Source organism: Syngnathus scovelli, chromosome 17 (assembly GCF_024217435.2).
Source record: "Syngnathus scovelli strain Florida chromosome 17, RoL_Ssco_1.2, whole genome shotgun sequence".
In the NCBI taxonomy this organism is placed as follows: Eukaryota; Metazoa; Chordata; class Actinopteri; order Syngnathiformes; family Syngnathidae; genus Syngnathus; species Syngnathus scovelli.
In genome coordinates this window covers 11768615-11794879 of record NC_090863.1, presented here as the reverse complement: position 1 = coordinate 11794879, position 26265 = coordinate 11768615, and the positions used below count along the sequence as shown (strand labels likewise).

At 42.6% G+C, this 26265-nt stretch overlaps 2 protein-coding genes across 9 annotated transcripts; one reads left to right on the top strand and one right to left on the bottom strand.

The window, feature by feature from the left end:
* Nucleotides 1-7913: 7913 nt before the first annotated feature.
* LOC125984470 (growth arrest and DNA damage-inducible protein GADD45 alpha) lies at nt 7914-15033 on the bottom strand. Of its 5 annotated transcripts, XM_049746342.1 has the most exons (7): nt 14897-15033; nt 12560-12723; nt 12383-12482; nt 11463-11554; nt 10146-10247; nt 9804-10032; nt 7914-8699 (listed from the first exon to the last, which is right to left on the bottom strand). In XM_049746342.1, the coding sequence occupies exons 5-7, from the start codon at nt 10244-10246 to the stop codon at nt 8586-8588; spliced, it is 444 nt and encodes a 147-aa protein (XP_049602299.1). In that variant the 5' UTR covers nt 10247; nt 11463-11554; nt 12383-12482; nt 12560-12723; nt 14897-15033; the 3' UTR covers nt 7914-8585. The 5 variants fall into 5 exon arrangements, with proteins under 5 accessions (XP_049602299.1, XP_049602300.1, XP_049602298.1 ...); XM_049746343.1 differs by lacking the exon at nt 12383-12482; XM_049746341.2 differs by lacking the exons at nt 12383-12482; nt 12560-12723; nt 14897-15033 and adding an exon at nt 11865-12083.
* Nucleotides 13656-18056, top strand: LOC125984468 (sodium- and chloride-dependent GABA transporter 2-like). Of its 4 annotated transcripts, none has more exons than XM_068648615.1 (14): nt 13656-13873; nt 14682-14877; nt 14941-15270; nt 15384-15465; nt 15539-15671; nt 15749-15883; nt 16097-16200; nt 16276-16400; nt 16527-16639; nt 16779-16916; nt 17023-17125; nt 17209-17309; nt 17584-17754; nt 17847-18056. In XM_068648615.1, the coding sequence occupies exons 2-14, from the start codon at nt 14694-14696 to the stop codon at nt 17928-17930; spliced, it is 1803 nt and encodes a 600-aa protein (XP_068504716.1). In that variant the 5' UTR covers nt 13656-13873; nt 14682-14693; the 3' UTR covers nt 17931-18056. The 4 variants fall into 4 exon arrangements, with proteins under 4 accessions (XP_068504716.1, XP_068504715.1, XP_049602293.1 ...); XM_068648614.1 differs by having other exon boundaries at nt 14677-14877; XM_049746336.1 differs by lacking the exon at nt 13656-13873 and having other exon boundaries at nt 14229-14877; nt 14941-15075; nt 15130-15270.
* The last annotated feature ends 8209 nt before the right edge of the window (nt 18057-26265 follow it).

The window sequence follows — 26265 nt, the reverse complement described above, 5'->3', positions numbered from 1 at the left end:
GTTATAGTCACTGGTATGACTCGGCAGGGGTTTGAACCCACAACCTCCCAATCTCAGGGCGGACACTCTCCTCTTAGGCCACTGAGCTGGTAAACACTTGTATCGTAGTACAACACTTATAGTCGTTTTTAAATAGCGTGTATACGCCTAAATATTGTTATCCAATATATCTACTGCAATCTACTGCAAGCCTTCCATAGGATAGTGGTTAGCGCTCTGGGCTTTCACCCCAGCGACCCAGGTTCGAATCTCAGTGGGTCCCAAAACATTTTACCATAGAAAATTTGCAACACAGTTGCTCGTGTAACCATAAAACCATACATGTTGCATGCACTGAGAGCAAAGCTTCCATAGGGTAGTGGTTAGCGCTCTGGGCTTTCACCCCAGCGACCCAGGTTCGAATCTCAGTGGGTCCCAAAACATTTTACCATAGAAAATTTGCAACACAGTTGCTCGTGTAACCATAAAACCATACCTGTTGCATGCACTGAGAGCAAAGCTTCCATAGGGTAGTGGTTAGCGCTCTGGGCTTTCACCCCAGCGACCCAGGTTCGAATCTCAGTCGGACCCAAAAAATTTTACTATAGAAAATTTGCAACACAGTTGCTCGTGTAACCATAAAACCATACATGTCGCATGCACTGAGAGCAAGTCTTCCATAGGGTAGTGGTTATCGCTCTGGGCTTTCACCCCAGCGACCCAGGTTCGAATCTCAGTGGGACCCAAAAAATTTTAGCATAGAAAATTCGCAACACAGTTGCTCGTGTAACCATAAAACCATACATGTCGCATGCACAGAGAGCAAGGCTTCCATAGGGTAGTGGTTAGCGCTCTGAGCTTTCACCCCAGCGACCCAGGTTCCAATCTCAGTGGGTCCCAAAACATTTTACAACACAGTTGCTCGTGTAACCATAAAACCATACATGTCGCATGCACAGAGAGCAAGGCTTCCATAGGGTAGTGGTTAGCGCTCTGGGCTTTCACCCCAGCGACCCAGGTTCGAATCTCAGTGGGACCCAAAACATTTTATCATAGAAAATTTGCAACACAGTTGCTCGTGTGACCATAAAACCATACCTGTTGCATGCACTGAGAGCAAAGCTTCCATAGGGTAGTGGTTAGCGCTCTGGGCTTTCACCCCAGCGACCCAGGTTCGAATCTCAGTCGGACCCAAAAAATTTTACTATAGAAAATTTGCAACACAGTTGCTCGTGTAACCATAAAACCATACATGTCGCATGCACTGAGAGCAAGTCTTCCATAGGGTAGTGGTTATCGCTCTGGGCTTTCACCCCAGCGACCCAGGTTCGAATCTCAGTGGGACCCAAAAAATTTTAGCATAGAAAATTCGCAACACAGTTGCTCGTGTAACCATAAAACCATACATGTCGCATGCACAGAGAGCAAGGCTTCCATAGGGTAGTGGTTAGCGCTCTGAGCTTTCACCCCAGCGACCCAGGTTCCAATCTCAGTGGGTCCCAAAACATTTTACAACACAGTTGCTCGTGTAACCATAAAACCATACATGTCGCATGCACAGAGAGCAAGGCTTCCATAGGGTAGTGGTTAGCGCTCTGGGCTTTCACCCCAGCGACCCAGGTTCGAATCTCAGTGGGACCCAAAACATTTTATCATAGAAAATTTGCAACACAGTTGCTCGTGTGACCATAAAACCATACATGTCGCATGCACTGACAGCAAGGCTTCCATAGGGTAGTGGTTAGCGCTCTGGGCTTTCACCCCAGAGACCCAGGTTCGAATCTCTGTGGGACCCAAAAAATTTTATCATAGAAAATTTGCAACACAGTTGCTCGTGTGACCATAAAACCATACATGTCGCATGCACTGACAGCAAGGCTTCCATAGGGTAGTGGTTAGCGCTCTGGGCTTTCACCCCAGAGACCCAGGTTCGAATCTCTGTGGGACCCAAAAAATTTTATCATAGAAAATTTGCAACACAGTTGCTCGTGTAACCATAAAAGCATACATGTCGCATGCACAGAGAGCAAGGCTTCCATAGGGTAGTGGTTAGTGCTCTGGGCTTTCACCCCAGCGACCCAGGTTCGAATCTCAGTGGGACCCAAAAAATTAGTTAGAGGTGGGGTCAGAGGTGGGGTTAGGGTTAGAGGTAGGGTTAGGGTTAGGGTTAGAGGTAGGGTTAGGGTTAGAGGTGGGGTTAGGGTTAGGGTTAGAGGTAGGGTTAAAGGTGGGGTTACAGGTTAGGGTTAGAGGTTAGGGTTAGGGTTAGAGGTGGGGTTAGAGTTAGAGGTGGGGTTAGAGGTGGGGTTAGGGTTAGGGTTAGAGGTAGGGTTAGGGTTAGGGTTAGAGGTGGGGTTAGGGTTAGGGTTAGAGGTGGGGTTAGAGGTAGGGTTAGGGTTAGGGCTAAAGGTAGGGTTAGAGGTTAGGGTTAGAGGTTAGGGTTAGAGGTTAGGGTTAGAGGTTGGGGTTAGAGGTGGGGTTAGAGGTAGGCTTAGAGGTAGGCTTAGAGGTGGGGTTAGAGGTAGGCTTAGAGGTGGGGTTAGAGGTGGGGTTAGAGGTAGGTTTAGAGGTGGGGTTAGGGTTAGGGTTAGAGGTAGGGTTAGGGTTAGGGTTAGAGGTGGGGTTAGGGTTAGAGGTGGGGTTAGGGTTAGAGGTGGGGTTAGAGGTGGGGTTAGAGGTAGGGTTAGGGTTAGGGTTAGAGGTGGGGTTAGGGTTAGGGTTAGAGGTGGGGTTAGAGGTGGGGTTAGAGGTGGGGTTAGGGTTAGGGTTAGAGGTGGGGTTAGAGGTGGGGTTAGAGGTGGGGTTAGAGGTAGGGTTAGAGGTAGGGTTAGAGGTGGGGTTAGGGTTAGAGGTGGGGTTAGAGGTAGGGTTAGGGTTAGAGGTAGGGTTAGAGGTGGGGTTAGAGGTGGGGTTAGGGTTAGGGTTAGGGTTAGGGTTAGAGGTAGGGTTAGGGTTAGAGGTGGGGTTAGAGGTGGGGTTAGAGGTAGGGTTAGAGGTGGGGTTAGGGTTAGAGGTAGGGTTAGGGTTAGGGGTGGGGTTAGAGGTGGGGTTAGGGTTAGAGGTAGGGTTAGGGTTAGGGTTAGGGTTAGGGTTAGAGGTGGGGTTAGAGGTAGGGTTAGAGGTGGGGTTAGGGTTAGGGTTAGAGGTAGGGTTAGGGTTAGGGTTAGAGGTGGGGTTAGAGGTGGGGTTAGAGTTTTTTTTTTTTTTTTTTCCCCAAAAAAAAAAAAAACGGTAGTTTAACTACCGTGTATGGTAGTTTAACTACCGTGTATGGTAGTTTTTTTTTTTTTTTTTTCCAAAAAAAAAAAAAAAAAAAAAAAAAACGGTAGTTTAACTACCGTGTATGGTAGTTTAACTACCGTGTATGGTAGTTTTTTTTTTTTTTTTTTTTTTTTTATTTCCAAAAAAAAAAAAAAAAAAAAAAAACGACGGTAGTTAAACTACCATACACGGTAGTTAAACTACCGTTTTTTTTTTTTTTTTTTGGGAAAAAAAAAAAAAAAAAAAAAAAAAAAAAAAAAAAAAAAAAAAAAAAAACTACCATACACGGTAGTTAAACTACCATACACGGTAGTTAAACTACCGTTTTTTTTTTTTTTTTTGGAAAAAAAAAAAAAAAAAAAAAAAAACTACCATACACGGTAGTTAAACTACCATACACGGTAGTTAAACTACCGTTTTTTTTTTTTTTTTTGGAAAAAAAAAAAAAAAAAAACTACCATACACGGTAGTTAAACTACCATACACGGTAGTTAAACTACCGTTTTTTTTTTTTTTTTTTTTTTTTTTTTTTTTTTTTTTTTTGGAAATAAAAAAAAAAAAAAAAAAAACTACCATACACGGTAGTTAAACTACCATACACGGTAGTTAAACTACCGTTTTTTTTTTTTTTTTGGAAAAAAAAAAAAAAAAAAAAAAAAAAAAAAAACTACCATACACGGTAGTTAAACTACCATACACGGTAGTTAAACTACCGTTTTCTTTTTTTTTTTTGGGAAAAAAAAAAAAAAAAAAAAAAACTACCATACACGGTAGTTAAACTACCATACACGGTAGTTAAACTACCGTTTTTTTTTTTTTTTTTTTTTTTTTTTTTTGGGAAAAAAAAAAAAAAAAAAAAAAAAAAAAAAAAAAAACTACCATACACGGTAGTTAAACTACCATACACGGTAGTTAAACTACCGTTTTTTTTTTTTTTTGGAAAAAAAAAAAAAAAAAAAAAAAAAAAAAAAACTACCATACACGGTAGTTAAACTACCATACACGGTAGTTAAACTACCGTTTTCTTTTTTTTTTTTGGGAAAAAAAAAAAAAAAAAAAAAAACTACCATACACGGTAGTTAAACTACCATACACGGTAGTTAAACTACCGTTTTTTTTTTTTTTTTTTTTTTTTTTTTTTGGGAAAAAAAAAAAAAAAAAAAAAAAAAAAAAAAAAAAACTACCATACACGGTAGTTAAACTACCATACACGGTAGTTAAACTACCGTTTTTTTTTTTTTTTTTTTTTTTGGGAAAAAAAAAAAAAAAAAAAAAAAAAAAAAAAACCTAACCCTACCTCTAACCCCACCTCTAACCCCAACCCTAACCCTAACCCTAACCCTACCTCTAACCCTACCTCTAACCCTAACCCCACCTCTAACCCTAACCCCACCTCTAACCCTAACCCTAACCCCACCTCTAACCCCACCTCTAACCCCAACCCTAACCCTACCTCTAACCCTAACCCCACCTCTAACCCTACCTCTAACCCCAACTCTAACCCCACCTCTAACCCTAACCCTAACCCTAACTCTAACCCTACCTCTAACCCCAACTCTAACCCCACCTCTAACCCTAACCCTAACCCTAACCCCAACTCTAACCCCACCTCTAACCCTACCTCTAACCCTAACCCTAACTCTAACCCCACCTCTAACCCTACCTCTAACCCTAACCCCATCTCTAACCCTAACCCTAACCCCACCTCTAACCCTAACCCTAACCCTAACCCTAACCCCACCTCTAACCCTAACCCCACCTCTAACCCTAACCCTAACTCTAACCCCACCTCTAACCCCACCTCTAACCCCACCTCTATTCCCACCTCTAACCCTAACCCCACCTCTAACCCCACCTTTAACCCCACCTCTAACCCCACCTCTATTCCCACCTCTAACCCTAACCCCACCTCTAACCCCACCTTTAACCCCACCCCTAACCCTACCTCTAACCCTACCTCTAACCCTAACCCCTAACCCTAATTTTTTGGGTCCCACTGAGATTCGAACCTGGGTCGCTGGGGTGAAAGCCCAGAGCACTAACCACTACCCTATGGAAGCCTTGCTCTCAGTGCATGCGACATGTATGGTTTTATGGTTACACGAGCAACTGTGTTGCAAATTTTCTATGGTAAAATGTTTTGGGTCCCACTGAGATTCGAAACTGGGTCGCTGGGGTGAAAGCCCAGAGCGCTAACCACTACCCTATGGAAGCCTTGCTCTCTGTGCATGCGACATGTATGGTTTTATGGTTACACGAGCAACTGTGTTGCAAATTTTCTATGATAAAATGTTTTGGGTCCCACTGAGATTCGAACCTGGGTCGCTGGGGTGAAAGCCCAGAGCGCTAACCACTAGCCTATGGAAGCCTTGCTCTCTGTGCATGCGACATGTATGGTTTTATGGTTACACGAGCAACTGTGTTGCAAATTTTCTATGATAAAAGTTTTTGGGTCCCACTGAGATTCGAACCTGGGTCGCTGGGGTGAAAGCCCAGAGCGCTAACCACTACCCTATGGAAGCCTTGCTCACAGTCAATGCGACATGTATGGTTTTATGGTTACACGAGCAACTGTGTTGCAAATTTTCTATAGTAAAATTTTTTGGGTCCCACTGAGATTCGAACCTGGGTTGCTGGGGTGAAAGCCCAGAGCGCTAACCACTACCCTATGGAAGCTTTGCTCTCAGTGCATGCAACATGTATGGTTTTATGGTTACATGAGCAACTGTGTTGCAAATTTTCTATGATAAAATGTTTTGGGTCCCACTAAGATTCGAACCTGGGTCACCGTGGTGAAAGCCCAGAGCACTAACCACTACCCTATGGAAGGCTTGCAGTAGATATATTGGATAACAATATTTAGGCGTATACACGCTATTTAAAAACGACTAAGTGTTGTACTACGATACAAGTGTTTACCAGCTCAGTGGCCTAAGAGGAGAGTGTCCGCCCTGAGATTGGGAGGTTGTGGGTTCAAACCCCTGCCGAGTCATACCAGTGACTATAACAATGGTACCCATTTCTTCCCTGCTTGGCACTCAGTGTAAGGGGTTGAAATGGGGCCCCCCCCTGCTGCTCACTTATACTCCGGTGCGATTTATAGTCCGAAAATTACGGTAAGTTAAAAAATATCAGAGGAAGTGATAAACAACTGAGGTGATTTGGTTGCAGAAGTGTGCACACCCGCTTATAACTGTACTGCGGTGTACATATATGGCTGTGTTGAGAATGAACCAATCACATTCAAACTCGAGTCAGCACACACCTGCGTCTCATTAAGCCCAAATTATGCTCAGTTTTTCTAATTATAGATTTTCAAATTGTGCATTAGAAAATTTGAATGCCAAGCCTTTAGTTGAAGGTTTAGACTTTATATACTTTTAAAGGGTTTTAAATGTTGGTTAGGAAAATTAGAATTTCAAGCCAGAATTTTAAATTAGGGTTGCTGTATTATTTCTGTTATGTCTGCTCAGGAGAATATTATGTGGCAGAAATGACAAGTCCACATTGACAATAAATAAAATGGAAGGAGTGGACACTGCAGAGTTAGAGGTTAAATGTTAACTGGGGACACCTCCCAGACTCGAGTCTTCAACTCACCTTCATCATTAGTCACCATCTGTCATCTTACTTATGGGTGGATTCATCATTATTATTACTTTATTTGTTGACAGGATAATGACAACTGCTTGCACTTCCATTTTTTTATGTTGCTTGTTCTCATTGGTAAAATGGAGCCAATCCCAGCTGACTGAGTGATTATTTTGTGTAACGGAGGTGATGTTTTGCAACTTTTCAAATGTCACGTGACACCCCAGGGCCACATTGCGCAAGTGCAAGACGACGTACGTATGTTCTCGTGACGGTGACTCAGCATTTTGTATGGGGGGGATTGCCCGCCTGACTTCATTCAGTTTGATGACGTCACTTGCTTGTGGCGCAGCTGGAAAAGCACCAAAGGACACCGGGGTCAAGGGCGAGAGTTGTTTGGAACATCACGTTGCTCTTTACACAACTCCACCAAAGGTTACTTACCTCTGGGTACTGTCGTTAGGTGTTGTCCTTCATGACTTGAACCAGGAAGAGTTGATGTGGTTAATTATAGATGTGATCTTGACATTTCTTGTGAGCAGTAAAATAAACAATTGAAGTGATTCTTTAAAGTCAAGTCCAAAATTGAAATTGTAATTTAATGTTGCATTTGTGGAATATGAATTACAAAATTCACCTGTTTGTATCCATGTCCAGTGGTGGCCATTTTACCTTTTTCTGCCACTTGTTGAAAATGACATCACAGTGCCTGAGGAGACAGTATTGCAAACTACTGCAACGTCATAGGCGTTACCAAGATCCCTGGCTGGATTCATGTTGGATCATGTGCAAATGTCAACGTAGCACGTGCTTCTGCGAAGAAGGCAGTTGGCAAGAATGCAAAGCAAACGCTGGAGAGAATTGTCAAAAGAGGGGGAGAGGGCTTGGATGAATGAGCAAGCACGCTGGTGCTGAGCCACGCAGAAGCTGAGCGCCGAGGATTATTGTGCTCTTTAGCTCAGAGATGGCTGCGAGGCAACAGAGGCCAACGTGACCCCCGTGATCCGCACGTGACTCTCCCTTTACAACTTCGCGATAAAGGTCACAGCGCTCATTTTCTGCAAAAGAACGGAGAAAGACAGTTGTGGCTCAGAACAAATATCTTTTTTATTGACATCAGAACACGTGTCCAGTCAGATTCTGCAAAAGTAAAAAAACAACAACATAAATATACTTAAATATATTGGAAAATAACTTAAAATTGTAACACGACAATTGTACTTGGCATAGGAATTATTAAATACACTTCACTGGATGTCTAATAATAGCCCTTCCCTTTTTAAATTACAACAACATCAATATTAACAGTTGAATGAAATATGAAATCAAATAGTAAAAGGTCCAGTGCTTTAAGTGCTTTGTTTGAACAGAGATGCCCAGGCCTCGGCTCAGAGTTCCGGCCGACTCTCCGCCTTTCCTGAAACGTGTCACACAGGCCGTGAAGCAACAGCGGCGGCAGCGTATGATGTAATCCTCCTGCCTGCGCCACGTCCGGCTTTGACGCCAACAAAAGCAACCCGGCCGGCTCCATTTTCGTCATCCGTGACGACATGCCACGACGGACAGACACAACTCCAAAACAAGTGGAAATTCCCATCCCACTTTTTTTTCATCCCAACTACACAACAGGGTCTGTTTTTTTTTTTTTTTTTGGGGAGGGGGGGGTTTGTTTTGTTATCCAACCCGAACGCTGCTTCGGAACTTGATCTGCAGCTGGTAAAACATCCACTGCGGTGCAGATTTAGAATTTGTTTTCATCGCTCGGGCAGGTTGATGATGGGCACCCATTGGTCCATGCAGCGACTCTCCCTGCAGAAGAGGTTGACTTTGCTCAAGGCCGGGTCCTTCCACAGGGAAGACTCGGGGCTCTGGAAAAGAAAGGAGAAGTTGAGTCACCTAAACGCCGGACAAGTGGCCTCTGTGTGTGGGAGTGTGTCTGACTGAGTGTGCGTGCGCGCATGAGGTATTCCCTTCTACCGACATTCCTCGCAAGTCACAGGCGGGAGGAGTCATGTGTATGTTTACCGAAATGCACACGGGACTTAGTTTCAGTCACGTGAAGCAGCCTTCATGTATGCACAGTCAAAGGTTTGCATGCAAAACTCTTATACTACCATGCATATTTATACTGCAGAGGTGGTAAATGTACTCACACTCTGTACTTAAGTAAATGTACAAATTGTCCTACTCACATTTTTTTGCACCCAATAATAAGTCCAGCAGCTTGACTTTTTAATTTGGAACCCTCTTCGCGCAAAATAATGCTTTGTTTTCTTAACTTACAAAGCATTAGTACTGAGATGAAAAAAAGAGAACTGGACGTGATGTCAAATTTTTTTCTTATAGCTTTGTTAACGTAACATCCATGTATAAAATGCAAAACGAGCTAATGACGGGAAAAAGCATCTTACCGGTAACATAGGAGCACAAAAGCTCATTTTGAAACTATTGTCACAATGCAAATACAAAATTAGCAAATTAAATTATTATTAAATTATCAACCACGGATCACTTTACCTCTCCTGATTTACTTTTATGGAGATGTTCAAAAAAGGAGCAAGCCTTATTTTGACAAAGTACGGAAGTTTCCGTTCAAACTAACCCTTTAGGCCTTGAAGAGGCTCCACAACCTTTTTTCTGCAACTGAATGGAATCTTAGCAAACAGCTATTTATGAATCCTAGGAGCGTGATACAATTGTTTTTTGGGGCGTGCCTCGGTTTCCACACCAACACTTATGCTGGGAGCTGTCCTATCTTGTCTACGTGCATGAACCGATGAAGCCGACACTAATGTCATGTGAAACCAGTTGCCATCGATTTGATGCCCCGATATAACCCGAACGAAAGGAAGCGACCAGACCGCCGACGTTGGCTTAGAAAAGTAGGGCGTCATTGTAGGAATTCACACCCGTGTCAGAGAGAAAAAAAACGTCGATGCAATGAGAGCATACCACGGAGCGAGTGTACTTACAGTGACAAGCACGCAGTGCAGGTCCATGGGCTCGCCCCCGCTCTGCTTCCCTCCTCCTCCTCCCGCCGCCAGAATTTGAGCCAGGCGCCGGGTGTTGTTCACTCTCAGGATGTTGATGTCATTCTCGCAGCAGAAAGCCTGGATGAGGGTGAAGTGGATCTGCAGGGCCACGTCTTTCACATCTTCGTCATCAGCCGCCAAGATGCACAAGACCACATTGTCGGGGTCCCTGAGGAAGAAAAGATGACAATGGGTCATTGTTTATGACAAAAGGTCCTGTGCATACAACAGTGTGATGAAGAAAAAATAAAGCCGGTATGCATGGAACAAAGGCGTACTTACACATTAAGGGACTTTGCTGCCTCGTAGACGCCCACAGTTATGCAGCCCTGTGGTAAGGCTCTGGTCAGGACCTCTTCTAACGCTTTCGCCACCGAATCCATTCTGCAAAGCCGTTCCATAAAAAAAGTTGACACATTACCAAAAAGGCACATGGAAGTTGCGCCTTTCGGCCGATGTTAAGCGGACTCTTTTAAAAATCATCTTTGCGTGTCTTTGAACGTCTTTTTGCCAACGATGGCAAACGCAAGAGGTAGATGTTAGCACTTTTTGAACGTGGACATGCACAGTGCGCTTGCCTCACTTTCAAGCCGTTTGCAGCGTCGTTTGAGGTAATAAAGTACACCCGGTCTTACAGAACACTTTGATTTTTTTTCCCCTCTCTGCTTAATTTACATATTCGTATTACATACGCACGCGCCGGCCTGCAACGATCCATGCACGCACCACAGCAAAGAAAAAAAAATAACAAGGAAAAGAGTGTTGCAGCTCCATACCTTTCTTGAGAGTTATCTCCAGTTATTTCCTCAAATGTCATGTTGTACATAAAATCCCAAATCCAATTTTAAGCGAACTTCTGGTTGCTTCTCTTCTTTTCTAAACATGCGCGTATCGATTGCTCTTTGCTTCTACTGCAAGTGAGGTGTGCAATCTAGCAGCTTCACATAAGAGCGTCCCAGCACAATGGTGGTCATGGAGGATATTTGCATAGGTAGTCATGATTGGCCCTATGCTAATTTGTCAGACGGCGCTCCAGTGAGATTGCACGGAAGGCGGTCCGCTCTCCAGCTGGACTTTCTGGTGGCGCAACTGCAGGCATCGAGATTCTCACAACGAGGTGTCCATTGTATACTCCTTATGTTTGGCACCATCTATAGGCCGCTGGGGGAACAGCAGGCGTTCGCCAAAGAGTCAATTTGACATTCGAAACTTCCTCATTTTACCCCCAAAAGTTGCCATTTTTCATTGAACTTGATCGCCACTACATTAGATCTCATGGATATTATTCAGGCTCAAACACGTGTTTCTTTCCATTTTTAAGAAATTAACTGCAAGCAGACAATGTGTGAGCTTGCTGACAGAGAGAGCATTTTTGGCTAATAGTTGGATTTAATGACCAGATCATGGATCTTTACCTAGCAACAGCATGTCTCACATTTGTGAGGTTCACAGGGTTTCAATGCGTGTTCCAGCCTGTTTCAATGTTTAACATGTTTCCCCCCACAGTCCATAAACATGCATGTTGGGTTCAAGGAAAATTTAAAAATGTTCTTAAATGTGAATGTGAGTGTAACAGTTGTGTGTTCATACTGTACTTGCCCTATAGCGGCCAGTCCAGGTTGTGCGATTCTTGATTCTTGTTGAAGCCTTAAAACCTCCAGCTTTGGAACTTCAAAAATTCACCATTTAATCTGAAAAAGAAGGTACAATAAAGGTATGTATATTTTCCAGTTATGACTAGCATTTTTGTTCATCTATTCACAACGGACGTTATTTAACTTAAGACAGTGAAAGTATTTTTGGCACATGTGCAGAACAAAAGAAAGTAATCTTGTCCAAATAAATCCCAACGTATTCACGACTTGTATGGCGAGTCTTGCTTTTACCCCCTTTTTTTTTCGACCCTTCTTCCTAAACAACACGCAATACTTTCCCCAGACGTTACAACATCCACGCATACAAGTTTACGTATCAATTAAAAAATCTATTTTACTCTCTTACTTGAGTTAAACACACCGAGGGAAATGAGTTGGTGATGCAAAGGCTACCGAGCTGGGACGTTATTACATTTGAGGGGGATACTCCAACTTTCAGCCAGTAGCAACGGCATAGCAACGGGACGCGTGTCGAGGAAAAGAAGCTGTCTGATTGGTCAGCCCTGGTTGTCATGAGCTCCACCGGAAGCGCGCACATGCTCAAAAAGAGTGCCGCGAGAATGAAACGCACGTGACCCAACAACGTCCTTAGCATTTAGCAGCCAAACGTCGTCAGTTTGTTGCTTTTAAAAAACAGAAATGTAACTGTTTCCCAAAAATATTGTTATATGCTGATTACCTCATGGATTCATATTGTACTAATAGATTTTCAAGATTCAATCATTTTTATCCGCCATGTTTGAGCATGCCAAACAAGGAATTTGACTTGGGTACATCACAGCCTCTGTTTAGGCTGTTTAGACATTTAGGTGACTAACGACACTCAGGACATGTGCGAAAATTGACAAATATTCTCAAACATGCCCTGATCTTAAACTTCCAGGAAAGTACAGCCTCTGCTGGGCCTTCTTCCGGACAGAGTCTATGTGACTGGTCCATTTCAGGTCCCGAGAGATTGTGGTTCCTAGGAACATGAAGGTGTCCGTTGAGAAAATAGTATTACTGCAGATAGTGAGGGGTGAAAGTGGTGAAGGGTCTCACCTGAAGTCCACTGTCATCTCCAGGGTCTTGAGCGGGTTCAGCTCCAGGTGGTTTTGGCTGCACCAGTAGACCAGCCGCTCCACCTCCTGTCTGTACGCAGTCTCGTCACCGTCCCGAATCAGTCCGATGAGAGTGGTGTCGTCTGCATACTTCAGGAGAGTCACCTGAAGAGCAATCATGAGTGTAGAGAGATTTCCAAAAGACATTCCGTTTCGTTTTCTCCCCAAACTATGCCGCGTCCAGGTGCCGTGGCAGAACTTTGAACGGCGCATGCTTCTCTACGTTTACTATTAGAACCACGGTCACGACCACGACTTGCTGCTGCCATACTTTGGATTCTCTGTTCTCTACAGGTTTGTATTTGCGCCTGCAGTCACGTGACCAATCTACGGCAAGCCAAGGAGGTTACAATACAGTGCAAAAAGGCGAAGTGAACCCAGTGCGCATTGTGTTCGCAATGCACAGATTAGGTGAACCGTACCGTTGACTTTTTAGCGAACCGTACTGAGAACCGTACTGAGACCACCTCCTGTTGACTTTTTAAAGATGAAAGACAATGTATTTTACTCAGTACCTCAGTGTAATACAACCAAGGCAGTGACTCTTCTGTCTACCACTAGAGGGAGCAAATATATCAGGCACACTAGATCACAGTGCTGCTTGCCGCTCAATAAATTTATACAAAACCCAACAAATTGCACACAGAGTATAAAATATAGTTGAGCAAAACGTTTTGACAAGAGAAAACTACACGAATTATAATTTAACTACTCATGTGCTAATTGCAACTTGACACCATTCCCAGTATTCCAGTCAAATGTCGAAATATGTAATGAATTCACTGGTGAAACAATAACCAAGTCTATTGCTCAAGATGTACCGCAAAGCTTATCTGAAGGAGGCAAACAAGTGCCCATTTTTGTTTGCACAGAGACGTTTATGGAATTAGCTAATTCATTGATGCAAAGGCTTTTGCCCCAACTGTGGGATTGTGGCAAATATTCATGTTGAAGAATTTTATTGAACTACAGAGTAACATGAGTTAAATTTATTTATTTATTTATTTATTTATTTATTTATTTATTTCCCAGAGTGAAGTATTTTGGTGTCTCAAACTACGCTTTACGGGCATGACTGAAAATGGGAGGGAACGAAGAAGAAAGGTGGACAGGAACAGGGGTCATATCACTCTTTTCCTATTGGTCCAATTTATCTTGAGCGTGTCACGTCAAAGCATCACTGACACTTAAAATCTGCAATAAGACTACAACTTCTTCAGAAAGAACAACTGGATCCAAGCAAACGCAGCTCAAGGTACATTTACATATTAGTCATAATTAATGCGGATGTCACATAGCCAATTGCATCATTGCATGTGCGATGTTGGATTCTACTGATAAACTGTGTCTGATCATTTCTGCATGAATTGATTCTCTTCCATTAAATAGTGTTCAAAACTATAAATTACTCTGACTGCTGCAATAACTTGTCGTAATTGATTTGAATAGTTTGTGCAGTGTTTTTGATTAGGTGTGTAACTTTAAACCTAGTGTCATGCATCATGTTTATAATTACTCTGGGGAATTTTTTTTTTCAAAAAAACACTTTACTTTGGCACTGCAAAGCATACAGTCAATGGATAAGCCATCCAGTTAAAATGGTTAGTTAATAATGAATATCTTGCACTGATAAACAGACACAGACAGATGGCATGAAGCTCACGGCGAGAATCTGGAAATTGGTGAAGCGCTATAAAATGACTGTGATGACGCATCTGTGTAGGTCGTGAAGAAACTAATTTGAACCTTTGAACAGTGTGGCCACTTTGACTTTGTCGTGCCTGGGAAATGTTACTAAGTTTTTTTTCAAGCCATGTTGAGCGTACTCCTCTTAAGTTCTAGAGCCCAATAGCAAGTTTGAAGGACCTTTGGAACGGACTGCAGATATGGTGAACGGAATGAAAAATGAGAAATGTGCATGACATATACGACCCTCCAGAAGGTCACTGTTGCATGATTAGATGGAGCTTGTAACATATTGACAGTGAAGCTTTCCAGTAGAATGCCTAATGTGTTGGTTGTGCATAAGGTCTATGACATGCTATTTACATTCTCAAGAGCAGGTCAAAGTCCAAATGGAGCCAACAAATAGTCCAGAAATAAATCCACTGAGAAGTGATCACGATCCAAATGATCCTCTGCTGATCAAGAGAGGCCAGTGGGCCAACAAGAGAGAGTTTATTCTAGCAGTGGTTGGAGAAATCATCGGTCTGGGGAACGTGTGGAGATTTCCATATCTCTGCTTCAAAAATGGAGGCGGTAAGAGCATGCAACACACCTGGTTGTTGTAATAAGTCTTGTCAGGCAGTTGTCTCGTCTCAGGTGTCTTCTTGGTGCCATACTTGGTGTTCCTGGTGACCCTCGGAATACCAATCTTCTTCATAGAGGTGTCTTTGGGACAGTTAACGGGTCAAGGCGGAATCACATGTTGGAGGAAGATTTGTCCTTTACTTGAAGGTACGTACATTCAACACAGAAGCAGATATATTTGGATTGATAAATTGTTTGTAGGTATCGGCTATGGCAGTCTAATGGTCATGCTGTTCACGGTAATGTATTACATCGTCATCCTGGCATGGGGTTTCCTCTACTTTTTTTCGTCCTTCAACTCGGAACTCCCCTGGGCTAGCTGCAACAATAGCTGGAACACAGGTACAATATATTTAGGGAATATGCATGTGAAATAAATAAAAATACAAAACACACTTTAACACTGTAAAAGACAAATTCTACAAAAAAGACTCATTTCAAAAATGTCTTTTCAGGGCACTGTGTTGATTTTCGGAACGCTCATTCAAAAAACAACAGCTCCGCAAATGCAACTTCTTCTGTTGAAGAATTCTGGCAGTATGTATTCTATAGTCGGTCAAGCTGGCTCATGACTTGCAGACTCAGAGAGAAATAAAATGTTTTGATTTAGGAGGAGGGTCCTGAATTTATCTGGAGGGATTGAGGAGATGGGAAGTATTCGCTGGGACCTGGCTGGATGTCTTGTGCTCAGTTGGATTCTGTGTTACTTCTGTGTCTGGAAAGGTGTTAAGTCTTCAGGAAAGGTGAGCTGCTAAACAATACGGACACACTCAAAAGCTGGCACGCGAGAAAAAGTCTAACTGATGTGATCTCCTTATAGGTCGTCTACTTCACGGCCACATTTCCCTACGTGATGATGATTGCTTTGCTGGTCCGTGGTCTGACCTTGCCTGGGGCCATGGATGGAATTCGATTTTATGTCTCTCCCAATCCCGCACGTCTGTCTGAGCCGCAAGTGAGGCAAATATCTTTTCGACTATATTTTTTTCCCAAACTGCATGAATAGTTTTAATGGAGAAGCTTCACTTTAACTCCTTCACTGCCAACCCAGTTCATATCTTTGACGTCTATATGGATCGCGGGGCAACTTGCAATTTAATGGAGTTACTTTTAGAATCAAGTCATCAGTCAAGTTATGTTAACCCTGGCAACACTGTATACAACCCAGGTATGGATGGATGCAGCGAGCCAGATATTATTCTCCTACGCTGTCTGCGTAGGTTGTTTGCCATCTTTGGGAAGTTATAACAAATACAATAACAACTGTTACAAGTAAGAAACACCGATACTCACAACACCTCCTTATTTCGCTCTTCCACGTTACACGTGTGACTTTCTTTATTCCAGAGACACGTTTGCACTGTGCCTCCTGAACAGTTCAACCAGCCTTGTCGCTGGCTTTGCAATATTCTCTGTGCTCGGGTTCATGTCATACGAGCTGGGGATTGACATCTCGGAAGTAGCTGAATCAGGTACGATCGTTCAGGACACCCCGAGACGAGTCTACGTCACTGCACACAAAATCATGCTTTCCGATCGTTGCCTGTACAAAATGATCTCAATGACATATATTGACCTCGGCTACGGGTCGCTTGCAGGTCCGGGCTTGGCATTCATTGCTTACCCTCGGGCAGTAGCCATGATGCCTTTACCACAACTCTGGGCTGCCTTCTTTTTTATCATGATTATTTTTTTGGGACTGGACAGTCAGGTGAAACTATTAATATTATTTTACATTTTAACTTGCCATATGGCACATTAGTCAAGATATCCATCCACAGGCATGGATTCAAAACAATGACTGCTATTTCACAACAACACTAATAATATTAAATGTATTCCCTCCGCAGTTTGTGTATCTTGAAGGATTGGTCACATCTATATCAGATTTGTACCCATCCGTGTTTTTCACTGGACACCGACGTAAAATACTGCTGCTGGTAGTCTGTGGTATTTCCTTATGCGTTGGCCTCTGTATGGTTACTGAGGTGAGTTTGTTCAAATATGTCCTGCTCTTTTTGATGTTTTCTATTCATTGGGACATGCACAAGGTACATTTTTAATGCTCCAGATTGTTTATTTTATGGCTTGCAGGGAGGGCTGTATATTTTTCAGCTTTTTGACTATTATGCCTGCAGTGGCATCCCGCTGTTCACCTTTGCCCTTTTGGAATCACTTTGCATAGGATGGATATATGGTGAGCTTTGAAGACACACACAATAAAGTCAAAATATATCATCTAGTATAACATCATCTGATAATCTTATATCCGTCTTCAAGGTGCTGATAATTATTACGATAGAATTCAGGATATGATTGGCTATCGACCTTCCCTTTATATGAAATACTCTTGGAAGTATGTTACGCCTTTTTTGTCTACTGTAAGTAAACCTCATTTTTCAGTCCACTGATCCTCCAATGATAATTCCAGGAATGCTTGTAATATTTTAACCCTACTATATAAGGCAAAATATGCATACAGCACAATGTCCATCGAATTGATGCAAAAAAGTGCAAAGTTTCATGTCTTTAAAAATAATGTCATTACTGTAAGTTACAAGCATGTTCACGCAACAAATTACGATTACCTCTCTCTTGTAAGTGTTATGACATATTGTAGCGAAGTTGTTAACTACATTTTCTTCTTCATCTTAGGGTGTCTTACTTTTCTTCCTTGTCCAATTCACCCCTCTGAAGTATAATAACAACTACCAGTACCCCTGGTGGGGATACGCTCTGGGACTATTACTTGCATTCTCTTCAGTTATAATGGTTCCTCTGTGGATTCTCTACAGTGTGGCGAAAACGCCAGGATCAATCATTCAAGTGTCATACACATCACCGGATTCACGTTTGTTTTACTTCCATTTTTCTGGACTAGTGGGAATAATGGCACCTCTCTCCCTTTTACTTTACAGAGAATAACAGTGTTGACAACACCAACAGACAAGTCACTCCGTGTGTCAGTGGAGTCGAAAAAGTTTAGCTTTGTCAAGTCTTGAAAAGAAGTAAAAAGCAGCTGGACAACACAAAGACACATGTAACATGATTATTTACTGTATTGTAAGGTGCCGTAGAATTTTATTTAATAAAACTAGACAATAGAAATAAATTTATTTCCTCATTAATATTATCCATATATTTATTCTTGTACGGTACAGATAATGGATGGATGGATTATTTATCGAAATAGTATTAGATATTGTACGGTAGTAAAACTTTAGCAATTCCCCATTCTGGCCGCTAGAGAGCGCTAGACTCCTGTGGTTTTGCGATAGCGTGTGTTTGAGTCATAAGATGCGTCCCGTACAAAATTTAAAAAGTTAACCAATAGCTGAAAAAGTGAAGTAGGCATGTTGAAGTCTGTGGAATCACGCGTGTTTTAGATGTTTCCCTCCTCCAAGTTCTGAAGAAGTTGAAGTTAAAGAGGGAAACTATTTTGTGTAGAGAGAAATATTGATTTTTCTTATTTTGTCAAGTTATAAAATAGGTATTGTAAAGAATTGTACTCAGTACTCTACAGCGAGAGTACAATTTTGCCACCTCTGAATGAAGGTTTGACTAAAAATGAAACTTAAGGTAAAGAAAGAGGAGGTAAGGAACACATATTGAGTCTACAAATCATAGTAGTCTTGCCAAACAATACATGATTTGAAAAATAGCATAGAGTGTGCGAGATGAGGGCCTTAAGAAACCACCGACAGCCGTGATGAAGTAGGAAAGAAGACAAAAGCTACTCCTGTCTCGTCACAGTAAAGCTCATCTGTTCGAAGAGGAGAAACGGGAGCTGGAGATCAAATTTGTGTTGTGGGGTAGTGATGAATGGCGCGACAGCAGAAAAAGGATGATGTTTCTCTTTAATAGCCTGATTGCTCAATTAATTCTGCCCGCTCGCCGCTTGGACTCTTTTAATGTAGAAATGGCTCTATTTGCTGGCAGATTAGCAAAGACACCGGCTGACAGTTTGCACTGCTCAAGGTATTTGGGAGGTCTAATTCATTCATAATGCCACAATGTGCCCCATCTATCATCTCAGCTTTTTCATCCGATAACTTGCCGCTTGCTCCCTCTTCTCATTCCAGCCTGCTGGCTCCTCTGGGGCAGGTGGAGGGAGGTGTGTGTGTGTGTGTGTGTGGGGGGGGGGGGGGCTCAAACGGGACTCTCGCTTTATGTGTGTGCGTTTGTATCCATGCACATGCATATATGCGAGTGAGTAATGCGTGCGAGAAGATAGGAAGTGCGTGTTTGCAAGGTTGTGAGGTCATCAGCGTCTCTTCCACTGATGAATTATATGCAAGCAGGCAAAGAGAGTCAATTATCCAAAAGAAAAAAAAAAAAAACACGGCCGCCGCGCCTTCTGGCCCCAGGGTCCCTTTTCCAATTCAGATAGTGATTTTCCCCAAAATGTAGGGAAAAGAGCATGAAGGAGAGAGTTGGATGATGATGATGAGTTAAAAAAACAGAAAGAAAACGAATGAAACCCCCATCTGCACCTTTGTGTCCCCTCCCCACCCCGATGGAATCCAGAAGGCACAAAATGCAAAAGGCTATTATGAGGCCTTCAGAGCGCGCCAACGCCACTTATGATGGATGAGTGTGGGATTTAGAAAGGCCTCCTGTCAACCAGCAGCCTCCTCCCTGCTTACCTCTCATGTGTGTCTTCGATCCAGTTCAACCGGCCGCTGGTTAGAAGACATTTCTCATATATTGTGGTACCTCACACTCCTCACACAACATGACATAGGGGAAAAAAAGAATGGAATTGAAATAAGTCAACATAAAAACAAAATGGTGATTTGTTTGTAAAATATCAACCATGCAAAATTGTCATCTAATAATAGTGCCGTGAAATACTGTAGGTACAATGAGCGCAAGAAATATTCATTTGCTTCCACAAATATGTTTTCACAAAATTAAAATACGCAGCGATGAAACAGGTGTACATTCTATTACATTACAAATTAAAATTTTGTTGCCACTTATTAAGTACAAATTGTGCACGAAATGTTACAAAATAATTTGTGAAAATGAATGAAATGCAAATTTGCCCGACAGAAGAGGCCTACTTAATGAGACAAAAGCAAAGTAGATTTCACATTTTCTACAGCAACTCATGAAATCTGGAAGTGACTGTGTTCCAAATCACGAGACCATCCTGGTCAAAGTGTTTATCTTTATCTTCACTTGCTTTTTATGGATCAATTTAATCTCTTGGAGAGAAAAGGGGATAATGTCTAAGCTCATAATTGGTGCACACAGCCAACAGTCTTGAACAGTTTTAAATCGGAAAGTCTATGGATGCCAAATGAAATACAATTAAGAAACGGTTCTTAAGTGAATTCCATGAAGGCAGAAGCAGTGGCTTGAATTAAATACTAAAAGGTTCTCAGAGTGGCGATGGCAAAGAGGGTTGATCATGTGGTGCGGATAGTTAGTTAGTTAGTTAGTTAGTTAGTTAGTTAGTTAGTTAGTTAGTTAGTTAGTTAGTTAGTTAGTTAGTTAGTTAGTTAGTTAGTTAGGTCTTACTTCCACTACTGATAACTGAAATCTGTATTTGCCCATCCCTAGACAGAAGTATAAATTACACTGCATTGTGTTGTTTGTAACTTGACCACTGGGGGCAGTAGAAGACAGTCGACACAAACAAAGAAGAGTTTCACAAATATGTGACTAAGTAATATGCGGTATTTTATAAGTCAGTTGGTGGTTAAGTAAATGGAGCCGAGTTCACTGAAAAAAAAAAAAATCTGACTAGAAAATTAGATCCAAATCCCAAAATATATTAGGTCAAAGGAATGTGAAGAAAAAGTGTTTGACTGTGAAAGTTCAGACTCGTGACCTCCAAATTCCTCTACTGCTGTCTGAAATGAAAACTCACCTCAAAATTTTAGTCAATTGTCTTCTCATCTCCACACACTGATGTCATCGTGGCTTTGTGGTGCGACTCTGCTGTCACGGTTTTCTCGCGGGACTCTCTACCCCTCTGCTTTTTCTCTATTACCCCCCCCCCCCCCCCCTACACACACACACACACACACGCACACACACTTACGTCCTCCCACACTCTCACACACATCACCTCTCTTATGCCCCGCGGCGACGTCCGCTCCACAATGGAGAACGACGGAGTGGTTGGGGAAATGATGGCCATTTATAACTGTATCCTGCCACCTCTGCCACACACACACAGACACACACACACACACACACACACACAGACACGCACACACGTGCACACACACACACAATTTGGTGCTACTCTGATGGTAGACAAAGGAGGAGAGAGCTAAAAGTCACTCGACTTAACTGTACAGATGAGCTATTCATCGCAGTGTTGGAATTATTATGTCCGAAAATACTCTATCCGTCCGTCCGTCCGTCCATCCATCCAATGTAAAGCAGACATGGAGACTATAGGTGACAGATATCCAGTTTCCATGGTAATTACCTGATTTGCAAATACTTTTGAAACAGTCAAGAATATATGAATGTCCGACGTGTGTGTGTGTGCGAGTATATGTGTGTGCGTGCCTGTCACGACACTGGATGGGCTGTCACTTTCTTAATTGCCTGAACGTGACCCCACCCCACCCCGCCCCGCTCCGCTCACCTGGCTAATTACTGTGTCTTTCTAGCCAAGACATTGAAATGAATTTGACTCCATTCATGTGAGGTAGTATATGGCTATGTGTGTGTGTACGTGGGTGTGCGTCATTGTCGCAACACGGCATGTCAGCTTTGTCCTTCAAGTGATTGTTACACCTAAAGAGGTTCTAAGTCACACTAAACTGATCCAGTGCAGGGCTAATATAAAGATCCATCAAATACGTGAAGGCTAAAACAAAATATGTGTTAACAAAAGACAAAGATCAAACATTACAATAAAATTGTTTTTTTTTTTTTTTTTAGGCATAAGTACTTCCATATTATTATTATTGACCTTGTGTTAAAAGTTCTTCTGTACCAAGAGAAGAAATGAGTCCACAGATCATTGGAACAAAGTTGAGCGGAATCACACTGAAGCCATACTAATGAAATGCTAATAGGATGCTAACGAGCATCGGGAGGGGAGCGTGCGGGCAGGTAGGAGGTAAAGTTGCCGAGCCAGCGTGCAAATGGGTCGCGCTCCGGTGAGCAGTGATCCAAGCACCCACGATGCCTGGATGAGAGCGAGAACATTAAGCCACGAGGAGATGAGAGCAACAGCGGGAAGAACGACCCCTGTGGGCTAATGAATGCTGATTAATTCTTAAATTACATTTCACAACTTTATTGTTTGGATTTTTTCTCATGGTCGACATTAGCCTGGTCTGTTAAAAAAACTTACTTGAATAGATGAGTTCATTTGTGAGGCTAAATTTTATTCAGAGATAGCTTTATGTGTCCCTAAATATATTTGTGAATAAAAAAAAATTGCTTTTTATTTTAAGTGCCCTATTTTCATCCCAGGTTTGTAATTTAAAACTCATCTAAGTTTTCGTACTTTTTACAGACCCGTTCAAACTGGTCCATTTTCCAAAAGGGTAGTTTCCGCCGTTGTGAGAGTGGAGTGAAGCCAATAAATTGTTAGAGAACTTTGGCTTGAATCCTGCGGCACGTTGAAGAGTGCAAAGTGCATTTACAGACGTCCACGTGCGGCTGATTTAAAATTGGCTCGGAAGATCACAGATGTGTCAAATGGGGCCGTTGGACATCAACTTGGAGTGACACTGTCATGACATTGCTTATTGTTGTCATTGGGGTTCACTCTGGCATTTTTATTACCTGTCTGCCAACGTCCATCAAGAATGATGCTCATTAGATGTGCAGGTGTACCTAAAGTTGTGGCTTCTGAGGTGTATGGCCTTTGGGCTTCCCCCAACTCGTACACATCAGTGTTAAGAGAGACCCAAATGTGACTACGCGCTCACGTACGCCAGCGTCTGAAGAGCCGACGAGCGCATGCGAGGGGAAAGGAATGATCATATTTAAAATAGGAGACAGGACTCCATTTCTTTCGGAAGCAGCTATTAATGATCTTTCATTTGGATCTCATCACAGATGCGGCCCGGGGAAAATTGCTTTCTTTGCGGCCGAGGTGTGCAAAGACGTGAGACAGGATAATAGTCAATACGTGTTTTGGAGTGGAGAGAACAACACCGGGTACACGGAATTGACAAATTCCCGTGATGGCGATGCCACGAGAGAAGGGGATGAAGCGAGGGAGAGGAGGACGGGGAAAACATTGGAAGATTGAAATTTATGACATTGAAAATGACTAGGTCCCTCTCTGCTCTGGCTTCTTCGGTTGCACTCAACCTTGCAATGAGGGCAGATCAAACAAAAATAGGCTATTGGGAGGTCGGGCGGGCGGGCGGGCGGGCGGGATGAGAGAAAGGCAATGAAGGTGGTGAAGGGTGGGGGGGAGCATGTAGAGCAGAGGAAAGAGGGATGCAAGGCAGAAGTGAAGGTGGACATTAAGGCAGCAAATGATGATGTTGTCAGTGAACAATGTAAATGGCGGCGACACAGTCAACAGACACAGTCGGCCGGGCTGGGCCGGGCCGGGCCGGGCCGGGCTCTCTTTCAGCCAGCCGCGTGGCACTGACAAATGGAATATTTTGTCAGGACTTAATCAGAGCAAAATGGGCTTTCGCCTACTCGCCCGTACCGCAGAGAAATGATTGCCTGTCGCTTCGCTCGTCCCAGTCGCTTCCTTTTGGATGAGCGTAAACGTGGCCGGCGAACCCTGCGGGGGGTCACATTGAGGTAATTGATCACTCCGTTTTTACATCATATCACTGTCTCCATCAAATATTTTGATTGGATGATGAATGGAAAAGGGGCAAAGTAATGACTAAGAAGTGATGGATTTTGGAATAGGATTGATTATGTGTACAGTGTCAGATTTTATTTTGATACCTGATCCCATACTCACTTACACATCACTTAATAGCACATCACGATTGTAGAAACCATCAAAACTATACAAAATGCAAGATGACAGCGAGAGCTCGAGCTATCAATCGGACACGCCGATATTAATCCTCCTTCAAAATTCATCCAATCTGCTAATTGTTACTACATCGAAGATAATGTTATTGTGGCACTCATGTCCATACTGCGTAGCACTCCACACAAACAGCCTTCAGACTCTCAGCCTCTAAAACCTATTAGTTGTCATGAAGGCCTCATTTCCTACAGTTGCATTTGATAAAGCACCCCCACGTTGGCCCACAGCAGCACGTATAGGCCAACAGACAACGCTGACATGATCTATTTCTCTCGTGATGAATGCACCAATCTGCTGCCCTGTTGCCCTGTCCACCTAATTTGTTACCATGTGACACCATTCACGCGGTTTTCGATGCAGAGGAAGCTGCCTACGGGGTACGCCGACACTGAAGGTGGATGAAATTCTGCCTGCTTTTTTTTGACCTTCATCAATGGTAAAAATCTTTGATCAGTTATTGGAATAGCAGTACAACATGAAGACAATGACAAGTTTTGGAGGGATGGACAGGGATCTGTTAAAACTGAGTTGCAGTTGCACTCGTCAATATTTATTCATTTATTTATTTATTTTTAATTTATTTGAATGAATTAATGTATTTATTTATTCACAAGTTTTGGAGGGATGGACAGGGATGTGTTAAAACTGAGTAGCAGTTGCACTCGTCAATATTTATTTATTTATTTATTTTTTAAAATTTATTTGAATGAATTAATGTATTTATTTATTCACAAATGACAAGTGTACGTCAGCAACAGCGGTAAAATGAGCCGGTGAAGCAACTGCAGATTAATAATCTCAGGACCAAATTGACAGGAGTACAGTTATAACTTTTCAGGATCACTAACAAGAGAGAGACATGAAAAAGGAAGGGATGAAGAGCTCTGGGTCACACTTAGCTGAGAGTGGATCAATAGAGTGTGAGATATGGCTGTGACCAGCCTCCAGGCCCGACTAGTCTTATGGCAGCTCAACAAGCCATTAGTGCTTTCCTTCACAGAAAAAACTCAAATAGATCGTATAGCTGACATGTTTCAATTTCAGTCTTGCCACAGGTATCTTGAAAATGTTATTTTACTGATTACTTGATCATTACTTTTTTTAAAAAGCAACAAAGCTACTTTAGTTAAATTCAACAGATGCCAACAACCTCACTTAACATAAAATTGACAACCAGTTCTGCCAATACTTAATGTGAAGTAAAAAAAAAGTATAGCGATGTTTAATAATAAAGTTTTGTTTGATGCAGAATCAAATCACGGGAACAATTTTTGAAGTCTAGTGTAAAAAAAAAAAAAAGCTTTTTAATCTTTGATGACTTTCCATCCTAAACCCTCACTTTAACTACTGATGATTTTCAATAGCCTGATTAGCCACCCACACACATACACACACACACACACACACACACTAATCTATATCAGACAAATGAGGCCGGGCTAACTGAGCGGAGCAAGAGAGAGAAACAATTGACGTGGCGAGAGAAGGCTAATTAGCGGAGGCTCATTAGTAGTCTAAGAGAAACTGTGATTAGGGATGTTTGCTCACACAGCATGCTGCTTCTCGGCTTAATGGGCCGGCCCGATCACTACATAACTTTAGCCTGCAGCGTCCTACTGAGCTACCGAGAGGAGGGTGGGACGCATTAAGAAAGTGGACTGTATAGGCCCAAATTATCACTAAACTGACTGATGCATAGGATTTATAGTGTCATACAAGATTGTAAAAAAAAAGAACTGGGAATGGCAAAAAAAAAATATATTGTGGCTTCCTTTTATAGAATTAATTTGATAATTAAGAATGTTTATAAATCATGTCCGCCTGCTAAGAAATATTCCATCCCTTCACTGCAACCTTCACCAATGACAATATGACGTCTCAACACCCCCTCCCTCCCCACAATCTAAAAGTTTACCCCTGAGCCCGAGCGCTCGTCTTTTTAAAGCCTTTCACTTAAATCTGATAGGAGTCCAAGCACTATTGTGATACGATTTTCCCCCACCAAAGTCCGTCCGTGATCCCGCATTTCCATGAGTCCCTCTCGTTCCACTTCCTGAACTGGGGTGGATTGTCTGGAATAAACTCCAATCCTCCTTAAAAGAGGAGAGAGAGCAGGGGAAGGGGGAAGAACGCTGAGAGGATCAAGGATGCGAGGGCCAAAGCAGGGGATCCGACGGAGCACAAAGTCGAGTTAGCGTCTCTGTCGCTTCCTTGATTTCCTCTGGCTGCTGTCTGATTATCTTCCCAATCATCCTCTCGCTCACATTTTCGATCCAGCCATGGATCCATCCAAGCACGCGTCCATGGCTGGGTGCATTTCCACTAGTGGCCACTGTGCAGCGCTG